At 36.6% G+C, this 14,055-nt stretch overlaps 1 protein-coding gene across 1 annotated transcript in view; it reads left to right on the plus strand.

The window, feature by feature from the left end:
- ADAMTS9 (ADAM metallopeptidase with thrombospondin type 1 motif 9) overlaps positions 1-14,055 on the plus strand; it is a 1,232,634-nt gene that overhangs the window by 465,279 nt on the left and 753,300 nt on the right. The window contains exon 15 of the mRNA XM_044077927.1: positions 2,598-2,715. Within this exon, the coding sequence (XP_043933862.1) occupies positions 2,598-2,715 (118 nt within the window). The remainder of the gene's footprint in view (positions 1-2,597; positions 2,716-14,055) is intronic.

The following is a 14,055-nucleotide window of genomic DNA, read 5'->3' on the forward strand; positions in this document are numbered from 1 at the left end:
ATAACATAAATTCCAAATGGAAGAGACTGTAATAACAATAAAAGAAAAAAAACAGCCACAAAGGACAAAGGTAGTCTTGATTGGTGTAGAAAATAATTTTAATAAAACACTGAAACATAAACAAAATGACTAAGCGCTTTCACCAGATAACCATACTGGCTTCTTCAGAGTCATTTAGTGTTGCAAGCACTTCACTTAAATAATAATGTGGTTAACTGATTAATTAATTATTCAAACCAACCAATCTAAAAGTTTATAAAACAAAGCTAGATGCAAATCAATCGCAAATGTCCATTTAAAATACATTTCTTGTCTCCCCTACAAGTAATAAATAATTCAAAATACACAAATAAAAAACAGGCAGAAAAAATCTTAGTACAACTTGATCATACTCTAAACCCATACAAAATAACAAAACCTTAATAAATTAATTAATATATAAATAATTTCATTATTTCGTTAAATCCTACCCTATGTAGTATATATATTGTATTGTGAATGTTATTATTGTCACATATTTAATGCTTAAACCTGGTTTGCTTTTAACTTTAAAATGGGCATCAAAGAGACCCCATCATTCAAACCAGGTAACTTCAAAGCATCAAGCCTGAGTTGCCACTCGGATTCCAAAGCATCAATTTTATTGTTAACATCACATCCCCTATCAGTGGAGACCACTCGATCTATGACAAAAAACAGAAATTTTTTAAAAATTCTTGCATTTTTTAGTGTGTAAATAGAGTGCATTATGTTCGTCTTTTCTTTTAATGCATCTCAAGTGTTCAGATATCCTATCCCATAACCTACGGATGGTTTTCCCCACATAAAATGCTTCACATGCAGTGTGTGTGTTTGTGTGTGTGTGTGTGTGTGTGTGTGTGTGTGTGTGTATATATATATATATATATATATATATATATATATACATTCACACACACAAATAGAACTTCAGTGGACTAAAAGAAAGGTACACCGATGCTGAATGGATATTAATCTTTCATTCTTGTTAAGATGTAAGAACTTCCTCAGAATACATACATGTTCCAGAGTGCCACATTATATGTTCCCTTGTCATCTCCGTCCAGAAACCATAATGACTCTCATCTTTGTCGTTATTTTGGTATTTCATTATTTTGGTAGTAGGCCATCTCCGGAGATGCATCAGGAATTAGTTGCATACCAAAATCTGTAATCACAATTTCCATATTGAATTATCATTCATAATTACATTGGTGATTTATTAGCTAATGTATCATAATTTCAATGAATGAGACGTGATGAATTACTTATATGCACATTGTATAGAATTATGAAGTGTAGTACATTGTTTTAGAGAAAGGGCAAACTGTACATCAGTACAATGATTGGAGAATGAGTGTTCTCCAGCAGGGTATTAATGTACAAGTACTGCCTGGTGAAAAATGAGTCCACCGCTTCACGGTAGCTTATCAAGCTGCTGTAACACTTGGACTGAGGAAATGTTAGGGCTGCCATTATTTTGCGCTTGCTAAGCAGCATTTCTGCCATTTTGGGAGTGTAAAATATAAAAAAGAAGACATTAACAAAAAGGTACGTGTGTGTCTGTCTGTGTTTATGTCTGTATGTGAGTGTATGTGCGCATGTCAGTGAGAGTGAGCGAGCCATTATTTTACACTCAATAAACAGTACTTTTGCTGTTTAGTGACTGTAAAATAATAAAACAAACAAAAAAAGAAAATACAGCTTGTGTGTAAGAGTGTATACATGTATGTAAGTAAGAGAGAGAGAGAGAGAGAGAGCGGTTGAGTGTGTTTGTTTCTGTCTGCATGTGTGCATGATTGGGTACATGAAAGCAGAGAGACTGTTTGTGTGTGTGTGTGTGTGTGTGTGTGTGTGTGTGTGTGTGTGTGTGTGTGTGTGTGAGAGAAAGATGGATAGAGAGAGAGAGAGAGAGAGAGCAAAAGCGAGAGTGATGTGTGAGTGAATGCATGTATGTAAGCAGAGAAGACTGCGTGTGAGAGAGATCGAGAGAGAGTGACACTGAATGTGTGTATGAAAGCAGCTGGAGACTGTGTGTGTGTGTGTGTGGGAGAGAGAATGGGCTGTATGTAAAATTGTTCTGTTTCACTTACTTAATTTTTTTAAGCACTATATTAATTTTTTATATATTTGATGTAAAATGCTTCCTCCCACACCATTAACATATACTACAGCAAGTTTGAAACAGTAGACGGAGGAACTGTTTTACATTAAAAATATATAAAAAATAATATACTACTTAAAAAAATAAATAAGCAAGTAAAACATGTTAATTTACAGCGAACCCATTATCTAAGCACAATAATGCCCTCCAGGGTATGTGTTAATGTGTAATTAACATTCTTCCAGGGGTGTAAAGGCCCTCTGCCTGTGGCGTCGGGCCTCATAACACCCCTTGGCGGGCATTAATTGCACATTAACACACACTCTGTCAGGCATTGTTGCTTGCATAATGAATACAACAAAAGATACGCAGTCTTTACCTGTGGAATAAATACAGTTTCACAGTGAATGTTTATGTATTTAGCAGACAGCCCCATATATAATGTTAAATTAGTATTTGCTTTTTAATTTCAAAGCAAGCCGGATGTGATCATGTGCTGAATTCAAAAGCAAGAAGGGACAAATGTGGAGTGTGTGGTGGAGATAACACATCTTGCAAACCTGTAGCTGGCACATTCAATACAGCCATTTATGGTAAGAATTCAGCTTTGAATTTTCTGAGTTGTTATGCATAATTTTCTGTATGATTTGGAAAATATTTGTATTACATCACAAGGAAGATACATTGTTTTTCTCTTTCTACAGCCAATTATTCTCTTAAGTAAATTATTTTTTTTGTTTACTACACTTTTTCTTGTTTACTGTATAGTTGCTATAGTAAACAAGCTGTATGTAGCATATTAATGAAGTTCATGATCACAATGCAGCACATTTATCAAATTAATTGAATCGCTATGAGAGAAGTTTTGAATTGAACAGACATCAAGAATAAGTGATTCTATGGTAGAAGATAAAGCTGAATTGGTAAAGCTGTCACATAAAAAGGGGAAGCACAAAGCCAAGGATTTAGATTATGTAAATCTTACTACTGCTATTTACTCACTCTCTCAACACATACACACACACACACACACACACACACACACACACACACACACACACACACACACACACACACACAAACACACACACACACACATGTGCGTGCGCACACACACATGGTGGGGACTGACTGTCAATACTACTTATTGTGGAGGAACTGTGCTACAGAAATATGCATGATTAGTTTGGTAACCACCCAATGGTACGGTAAGAATGAATCATTCATTTTGATGTATAGTGATTGTTTAAAAACTTGTGGCTTCCTTATCTGCTCCCATTTGATCACATTGCATATAAAAAGTCCAGTAGCATATTGTGGTGTAGCTGTGTGTTTTCTGTTTCTGGATTTCCTGTGTGAATTTGAACTTCAGTCTAATACTTTGCTATGTTCACTTATTTTTATACCATGATGTGATTGTGCCTTCCTTATTGTGCTGTCCCCAGGGCCCCATCAGGGCTTTGCCATATAACACATGCATTGTTCTGATGCAGTTCTGCCCAAAAGATTCATGTAAATATCGCTTTGTAAAATTACCTTTCATACAGGATAGGAAATGTTTTATTTTTGTAGATCAATACATTGCATCTCAAGATAACAACGACAATGCATAGTCTTTCTGTAATTAAATTTTTAAGCTTGAGTTTCTTTTGGTTGGGCCACCATTTAAAAATATAGGTTTCTAGTATTTATTTCAGTCACAGTATCTTTAGGCTGTTGGGCAAGTCTGACAGTTAAATGATGGTACCACTTTCTTTTTATAATCATTAATTACAAGTAGAACTACTAGTAAATTAGCAGACGTTTGGGGTGATTATTCACATTTGCTGTGTTGATTTTATGGTGATTTGGACAGATTGATAAAACTATGGATAGCTTGAACATAGAGAAACCTTGAGAACTGTTTTAGGGTTGTTTCACTTTATTTGTATGCTGTCAGTGAAATAAAGCAGTGGTACTGGTGTACCTTTTGATTTCTTTTACAGATTAGTTTTATACCACCGGCAGAGCTACAGTTTTCTATAGATCATTAGAAAGTCTGTGAGTCAAAGTGGTGAACAGGAACTACTCCACATCTGGTGTAATATTTTTTAAATTCCCTGTGTAGATGACCACCAACTGCCTCAGATGCTCTCCCAGGACTCTAGCTCCTCCCTGCACCACCTGGTGTGACTGCTTTTGAGTGATTTGATAGAATTTGGTAAAAAGAATGTGTGCTTTCCCTAGACAGCAGTTATATAGCCAGGGCTTTGATGTCATCTGCTGGTTGGCCCCAAAGCAGTTTTTCCAGTCAGTTTTGTATATCCTCCCTTTTTGAGGTAGAGCTGGCTAGGTTTATCACACCTAGGCCTCAACCATCTAGGCCATCAATATGAGTGAATTCTGCTTCTTTTTGCAGAAGCCTTGTTATGGCTGACTTTGATTATAACAGAACGATGGAAGGTCTTCTTTAGGTTCAGTCAGAGATAGTATTCGTCCCATTCTCATTGGCTGGCTTCATGAATAGGAACTAATCTGACTTGAATTCTGGGTCATCTTCCTTCTTACTGACTGTTTTAGTGTAGTAGGAGAGGTCAGTTAAACACCACCAGGGTCATAGTTCTGAGCTGATCAGAGCATTGGTTTTAGTAGGTCCCCAAAACGTCCTTTGAGCAACAGTATAATTTTTGGTACTGGTTTCATCAGTGCTAATGCCTCGATTCCTTGCACTCCATCTCTTCTTTTGTTGCTGATACTTGGCTTTGACTACTTCTGTGCTGTCAACATGAGCCATCCCAGAGGTCTGGGTTTCATCTGAGATTCTTTTTTTGGCAATAAAGGCAACCAACGACTTTGCCCAGTAATAGAGGTAATAAACTAATCATTTCATTCCCTAAAAGTATATTCTGGCGTGTATCGGTGTACAACGTTATCCTTTGCTTCATAAAAGGAGTTTGATCATGTTCCCTTGATGTCCAAGCTGTTTACCTGCATGTCAAGATACCCAAGGAGGGAAGGAACTTCCTATTGTTCTTGATAGAAGCTTATAACGATCTGTTTATAATCCTCCTATTTGGTCTCACGTCAGCTGTGGTCACAGTACATCAAACTAGAGCATCGACAAATTTAATTGTCAAAAGTTGACTTGTTCCAATCTCACCTCATCAAATAGCAATAGCTGGCCAAAAGATGAGACATTAGTATCTTACATGTTACTTTTAGTATGTATAACATGATGGGAGCAAATATTTCAATTCAGTCTGATTTACATGCAGATTTCTGAGCTGTTTGCTAGTTATTGCGATTTGATGTGGTGAGATTCAAGCAAGTTGGCTTTCTGCAATTATATTCTTCAGTGCTCTTGTCTCAATGAATTGTGATCCGATGTTGTGACCCTTCAGTCTTTTAATATAGATGCATTGAAATAACATGGCCTGCTATACACTGTTTTTTATTTTTTTTTATGCACAGTTTGACACTCTGCTAAATTTCTGTCTGATTTGACTGTTCCTTGCGAGACTTAGTGAAACCAATGTCCAGAATACCTGTGGGCCAAGTCTTCATTAGAACAGCCATGGTAATATTTCTGTTACTGCATATACTGTGTAGTTACACAAACATAGTGTGTGTCAAGTATAGAATATAATAGAATGGCATTATTAGTTGTGGTTTTTATCTAAGTATCCCATCTGTTTTTTTTATAGGCTCATAGGTTCATTGGAAAGCACTAGACTACCCTTTGTGGGCATTTTAAGCCTGGCCAGTTTCCCTTTTTGTGCTCAAATTAACCTCTCCTATTTGTTTCGAGACTGACCTTACTCAACCCATGGCCAATAATTATATATTGAACCTAATGAGAATAACTGGGATCATATTATACATCATTTGAGAGGACCTATGCATGGGATAAAGCATTTTGGACAGGGATGAACTTTGTTTAATGTGGATAGGGAGTCTGTTTCAGAGCAGTAGTATCCTCTGGGAGATATACTGTCCCTGCAATCCATTCTGTTTATGTTGCAAAAGAGGTTTAGATCCCTAGACCAAGTATTTTTGATGCCATTTGACTTGCTGGTGTCCAGTAAATCCATCAGTATTGTATAGGAGGATGCCTTGTATACCAGATACAGGTCACCTATTTGCTATCTGTAGGCTACTGAGTATAGTGACAGGGCTTTCAGTCAGTCCATGTAGGACATTTTGTTTAGGTTTATTTCCTTTTAGAAAGGTATGTCTATGGGCATTGGAGCTGTTGCATGTGTCTGGACAGATACATACCAAAGGGGACATTATATTCGATGACTGGTCTAATGGGTGCCATGGTTTTTTTTTTTTTTGGTTGGTTGTTTTTTGTGAACTAGGTCAAGGGAAATCATCACTATTACCAGAAGTTATTTATTAAAATCTTATAGAGGGTTGGCATGCAGCTTTTCAAAGACATTGTCTTTATTCCATAGGCCTTAACTGGCAAAACTTGATGTTTTGCTTTATAGTTGGCTTTAATTCTGGATGATGTGGTGAACTTCACCTGTAAAATCTGAGAGCTGTAGGGGCCTGGAATAGTAATTTGAGCTATCATTACAGCAAAGATAAAAAAACAGTGGTTTACAAGAAAAAAAATCTTCATATTTCATTACAGTATGCCATAGTTCATATGCCAAATGCTGACAACTAAAGCATTGGAGTGAAATTCAGTGTACACCTGCACAAAAACAATGGTAAAATAGGAATCATTTGTGACTGTTTGTAGCTTATCCTGTTACTCCATAAAAATTTTGTAAAGAAAATTGTATTATGTAAATGTCGCATTTATTACATTCTTTACTCTTAGCTTTAGCTTAGGTCTTAATGGGTTCTCAGAAAAAAAAAAAAAACAGATCTTTGGGTTAGTTCTGTCCCAGCACTTCGTCAAAAATCTTAGGCTTGCTACTTTTACATGCAAGTCACACAATGTGGCTTCAAACACCTCATTTCTCTCTGAACAGTCACTAACTCCTTCCATTTCTCTTTGTGATGATTACCACATATGAATCTGCCTAGGGTGGGGAAGCATTGCCAGGACAGATTAGTTTAATGCATGTGATCACCACTGGAGGCCAAACTTCATTAAATATGTTACAGATAAGACCTGTTCTTATGCCTCTTTAAGCCCTTTAATACCCTCTCCCATGAGGTGTCATTGCAGTACACAGAGAGTAATGGAAGTTTTATGGCACATATTAGGATCTATATTAAAAGACCAAAGAGCGAACATCTTTTGGTCAACACGTAATGAGCGAATGCACTAAAGCACGAACGCTCAAAACAGCGGTTTCTTTCCATGGGAAAGAAACCACTAGCACAAACACACACACACACACACACACACACACACACACACACACACACACACACACACACACACACACTTTAAAACATAACAATGTGAGGGGCTTCACCCCTCACACCCCCCCAACATGGGGGCTGTGCCCCCCACACCCCCCCTAACTAAATATACCAACTCCGAGATCGCACTGCAGTGAGGAATGGGGCAAACACACAGGGAAGGCCAAGCGATTTCTTTCCCAGGGAAAGAAATAGCTGTTTTGAGTGTTCGTGCTTTAGTGAATTCACTCATTACATGTCGACCAAGAGGTGATGGCTGAAACACCTCTTTGGTCTTTTAATATCGACCCCACATATTCAGACAAGAAGGTACTGACTCATATCCCTTTTTCCAGAAGCCCATAAATGCAGGGATTGAGATATGTTTCCAGATTGCTTTCTGATAACAGCTGATCACTGAGGAATATATCTCTTCCATTGGCAGGCTCAGTTACTGCCATTTGATGACATATGAGAAGTTCCTCAAAATAATAATAGCTTAGAATAATTTCTATCAGTGGCAGATGCCTTGCTGTGATCTGTTGCACCCCCTATAATCTTCAACTCCAGCAATTTTTTTAAAGCTCAATCCCCCAACGTGCAAATGGCCTAGGGATACGCTACTCCAGAGATGAAGCGCAGCTATATTGCATGTCTTTTCTCCCTTTCACTAATTCCAAATTTTATCCAGAAAGTCTTTACTAGACTAATGCCATTGCATTAGCACTTTTTGTCCAGAGCAATTCCAGTTACCTCATTTTACCTTCATCTTCAGTGCAGCCCTCTCTACCTTACTTTGTCAAGGATTCCCTTTCTATACTTGAGTACTTGGTGTATGCTTTTGATACAGGCTTCAGTTATACCATGATTGAATTAATTACTCTGCCATATGAACATTTAATCAGAGAGTAAATGATTCTTGTTTGGCTTCCCTTAAGGACTCAAACTATTTTAAAGTGCCCTTTCAGATTAGGCCTTTGTTTAAAGATATTGTGCTACCTTGGGTGTGAATTTTGTTTTGGAAAAATAATTTTTCTTTGTTTGAACCTGCAGGCAGAGCTCAGTTTAAATATTATGCATGGTAAACTGATTTTCATGGTAGTCATTCCAACAGCAAAGAAATTCTGAGATTCAAGCTTTATTAGTAGATCCACCCTACTTGCTGTTCCATAAAGATGAAGTGTTTTTATGAACTTATCCTTTATTTAAGCATAAGTTAACCACTGAGTCAAGGCTCAATCAGAGTATTAATCTACATGTATTTTTACTAAGTACTCCAAAAGGCAACAGTACCTTCTTACTTAGCTTAGTTGTGCTCTGATTTGTAAACACAACCAAAGTGACAAGAGATGCATCTGAGTTATTTGTCTCTTATGCCCCTGGTACGCTGGGTTCTAAAGCTTCCAGAAATAACTAACTAACATAACATAACTATCTGAATGCATGCAGTTAACTATTGTAACTGTACCACTCCTTTACCAGGCATCCCTACAGTATACTCAACTAGGAAAGTGAGCTCTTAGCAGGCCACCTTCAAGACTAATCTCTGAATAAAATCTGTGCAGAAGCAGCTTGGTCTTTTCTGTATAGTCTCACAAGACATAAGAACTGGTTGTGATCACCAAGTCTAAATCTGCCTTTGGGGCTTCTACTATCTTAGGGATCATTTCATGATTCCACACTGGGGGACAAGCTTGGGAATCTGGCTTAAAGCTGAACAGTAAATGCAAATTATTTCATATACAAAAAGTATAAATTTATCATGATAGATCTGGGTGATTTGGGTATTTTCTTTTCAACACCCCCCCCCCCCCATCAGCCTGCCAACAAAAAGAGGCCTGCTAGGAATGACTTAGGGTACATTCACATATGAAAGCAACTATTAACCACTGTTGCTTCCTGGCAGTGGCATCAAGTAAAAGTGGGGGTGGAGGAGAGGAATTGGAGGTCTGTGAAACTCTTGGTGCTGAGCTGACTTGAGGCTGTAGCTAAGTCCTGTAGTTGAAGAGGATGGACACAGATCTTGTAGATCTACTGTGATGGTAGATGCACACATCTTTCTGCCGGGTTGTCATTTGAGTCTTTCAAGCTTTTTTGTTTAATAGGCTTCAGTATATCATGCATTAATTTATTTAATGATATACAAGGTAACCATTTTCAATATATTTTTCTTGTTTTCTGAAATGCATTCCACTGTAACTCATCTTGATTCTACAACAATGATGCTGCACTGATTTCTAATGCACATTTTTTCTATATGCATTTACAAAATCAGATTTAAGAGCTCCACTTTTTCATAATATCGTGTCATAGCACCGACATGTTGAAAATAGTTAAGAAAACTGTATGGCATTCCGGGTCTATATGAAAATAGCAAAACCTCACTTACGCGAATACCAAAATGCTGACACATAAATAGGGAACAGCGAAAACACTGAACATCCTGAAGCGCAAAATTCGAAATATTGAATTATCATAGTTGGCCCTTATCCAGTATAGCTCCCTAATGTAAGTGTGCAATAGTTACGGATCTTAGGGTTAGGGTGCGGGTTAAGGTAAGTGCATGCATAGTAATACATGCAGCCTTTACTTTAGGGTTAGAAGTAAGGTTAAGTTTATGTATAGTAATATAGTTGTGTAGCTGAATGTATACGTAAATTATACTTTTCCCGCAGTTGGGTGTTGTTTGTTTATAGTCAGATGCATTTGTGTGTAGTGAATGTTTGATTAGGATATGGTATATATGGGTGAAGTGTAGATATGGGGAAGTGTGGATTATTTATTTTGTTTGGGTAGGTAGTACGTAGCGGGCAGTGGGGTTGGCCAACTATGACAATTCAATATTTCAAATTTCGTGCTTCAGGATGTTTGGTGTTTTCACAGTTCGCTATTTATGTGTCGACGTTTAGGTATTCGTGTAGGTGAGGTTTTGGTATTTTAATATAGACCCGGCATTCCCAGAGTTATGATGAGAGGTATTTGTTAAATACAGACATCACTTCTTCTGAGTATATTAATTTAAAATCAAAAGGGGTCCAATAAGCACCATCAATTGTTAATTAAATAAAACACCAAATTAAAAAAATAACTTTTAACACTTTAAATAGAGCAACAGCTTCAGTTTGGAAAAAAAAAGCTTGTGCTTTCAACTTTTACAGTTAAAAACAGACTTTGCCAGATTAATTACAAACTATATTATTTTTGCTTAATTATGAAACAAACAAATGTATTTTGACATCATTAAAGTCTGACCAATACAAATAATCAAAATAATCTATTATTATCATTCATAACATGAAGACATACCTCAATATCTACTCCTTTTCCTAGGCCCAAATTTACTACATCAAAAACAAAAATCAGAAATTGTTTACATTTATGACATACTTTTTATGCTTTATCTAAAAACATTGTATTTTTTGTTTACTAGTATGTATATGCTCATAAATATGATTTTTCACATTTGCATAATTCTATCAGTATAACAGTCTTTGCATCTTTAACATTATGGCAGCTATACTATACTATATTATACTGTACTATATTACATGTATAGTTAAAGTAGCCAGCAGATGCATAACTCCTAGTCATGAAAATACAGTTTGTCGATCCGCACCAATTAAACCTGCAATGATTATAATCCACCTTGTCTATTTGTGAAAACAAATCTTTCTTCTTTAAAAATGTGTGTACTTTTTTATTTAAAAAACTATTAACTGATCTGGGAATTTTTTAAATACCCACCAATTTGCAGTAATAATTTGTTTGCTACCATAACAATAATTTGCTCATTAAGAAAGCACAACTTTGCATTTATATACATATACATTCCTGTTCAAAAATGTGATTATTGTTGTATCTTCTTGAATGTCTTTCAAATTACACTTTACCAAAGTAACAGTAGAAAACGTTTGATAAGCTTATATAGATGATTCCTTGTTCTAAATCTTTTTTTCAGTAACTCTGTTTTTTTTAATTTGTTAAATTGTTATACCTGTTCTGCTCAAAATACTTTGCTAATTTTGTTATTTAAATATTTAAGGTGCTTGTTGAAGGGGTGTAATAAGGCATGGTTACCAATATTTATCATCTGAATTTTAGTCTGCACCTATTTTTTTCTTTTATCATCTTTGTATATTAACAAGTGTTAGTATATTTTTGCTGTACACATAGGAAAAAGATAGAAAGGTAGTAGCATCTCATCCACAATTTAATTTTATTTTTCAAATTTTCAGTATCATCTTCATACAAATATATAATCAATAAAGCAAGCATGTGTTACATTTTTAAATAATGCACTATTACATATAATTAATTAAAACTGTCTTCCCAATGACTCTGTACTAAATTAAGAGGACAAGTTACCTTCACAGCACCCAATGCCACGTCAGTTTTATGCCTATAAATCGTGTTGTAATACACAAAGAAGTTATTTCTTCTTCTTCTTCCAGCTTTTCCCAGTTAGGGGTCACCACAATGGATCACCTGTCCGCTCATGATTGGCAGTAGAGTTTTACGGTGTCGAGTTGCCAGCCCAGCACCCAACCTTCCACAGAAGGCACACACACACGCACGCACTTATGCCTAGGGCCAATTTAGAATGTCCAATCCACCTACAGCATGTCTTTGGGATGTGGGAGGAAACCAGAGCACCCGGAGGAAACCCATGTGACCACAGGGAGGACATGCAGACTCTGCACAGAATGCACCTCATCTGAGGATCGAACCGAAGAATCTCTTGCTGTGAGGAAACAATGCTAACTGCTGCTCCACTGTGGCCGCCAACCAAATAAATTATTTGATAATGCTAAATCAAATACAAGCAACTTAGAAAGTATATCTGATAGTACCATTTTTAACAATTTATAAACAAACTATGTGGGCACCAAATAATGTCAGATTACAGACTGCAATCATTTTATGTCCACTGTTTATTTATTTATTTATTGGCATTTGATTACTGGGAAAGTCCACTGGCCAGGAAAAGCCCATTTTTGATGGAGGCTTGGGCAGAAAAGTTCCAAGTTATACATAAGCAAACATAGTAGATTCTAAAGACAGTTTACAATATTTACACAAAATAAAGTTTCTCAAAATGTATACAAAGTGATCAAAAAGATGCATAAGGATCATAATTACAAGTGAGTAGGGGAGAAAAGTTCCAAGTTATACATAAACAAACATAGTAGATTCTAAAGACAGTTTACAATATTTACACAAAATAAAGTTGCTCAAAATTTATACAAAGTGATCAAACAGATGCATAAGGATCATAATTACAAGTGAGTAGGTACAGTATTTACAACACTGGAGTGTTGGTTTGAGCAACATCCATAAGGCATTAGACAAACACGTGGAATACATGGAGTATACATTGTGAGTAGGCTGAATGTTAGTGATGAGTAAGTAAAAGGTAGTAGTTGTCTAGTGAGGTGGGAGGGTTGAAAAATAGAGGTAGGTTTAAGAAGGAGTTTGGCAGCAGATATGATATATTAGTGCAGGAGATAAGAAAAGAAATTGCTGGGACTAGAGAATGACTGACCAAGTTCAGTGGACAAATTATGTAATGGTGGAGGATTAATCAGAGCAGTTGCAAATCCAGTTGGAGAGGAAGTGGTTTTGAAGAGCAGTTTTAAAGTTGTTGGGATTATGTTGATGGCTGGATGGCTGTAGGTAGAGAATTCCATATTTTGGCCATGGTCCATGAATATAACAGCTATCCTGCAGGTAAACTGGGTTTAACAACTTGAAGAAGCTGTTGTTGTTCAGATCGTAGTGATCTAGTGGGGTTATAGAGGGTGAGTAGTGAATTTAGTGCAGGGAAAAGTTGTACTTTATAAATAAATTTGTGAGTAATTGTAAGATGGAGGAATAGTAAGTAATGGGGAAGTTCAGGACATTGTAACTTTTTTAGGGCAATGCAGTGGTGAGTAGAGTGGTGGGTGTTTGTACCGAATTTAGCGATCTTGTTATAACATGTTTCTAATTCTGATTGTAGGGACGACTGCAGACTGGTAAACAGTAGAGTGCAGTAGGTTATGGAATGTAGTAGGTACGTTTGTGCTAGAGTTAGTTTAGATTGGAGGGAGAGAAACTTACTATTCCTATAGGGCAACCCTAGCTTCTTATGGATCTTAGATATGCCATTTAGAATATGCAAATCAAATTTGAGTTTTTTTCTATTATTACTCCTAGCAATTTGGTATGGGCCACTAGTTCAACTTTTGTAGAGCTGAGTGAGTGAATTTTGAGGTTGGGTTTATTTATATGGGATTGTCTCTTGGGTGTGAAAATCATAAGCTTAGTTTTTTTGGGTTAAGAAATATGGTTAGTGTGAAGCCACATCTCCACAGAGGAAAAGCCTGCCTGGGTATATTGGTAAAGTATTGTGTCGTTGGGTTTGGAGCAGACTATGATCGAGTCATCTGCTTATTGGACAAGGGAGCCCTGTGGGATGGGCAAATGAAGATTATTGATAAAAATATTAATGAGCAGAGGGCCTAAGATGGAACCATAAGGGATGCCTGTGGGGTTGAGAAGAAAGGGGAAAATGGAATTGTGCCACTTGACAGCATGCTCTCCATTGGAGA

Source organism: Protopterus annectens, chromosome 7.part0 (genome assembly GCF_019279795.1).
Source record: "Protopterus annectens isolate FY-2018-M chromosome 7.part0, PAN1.0, whole genome shotgun sequence".
Taxonomy (NCBI): domain Eukaryota; kingdom Metazoa; phylum Chordata; order Ceratodontiformes; family Protopteridae; genus Protopterus; species Protopterus annectens.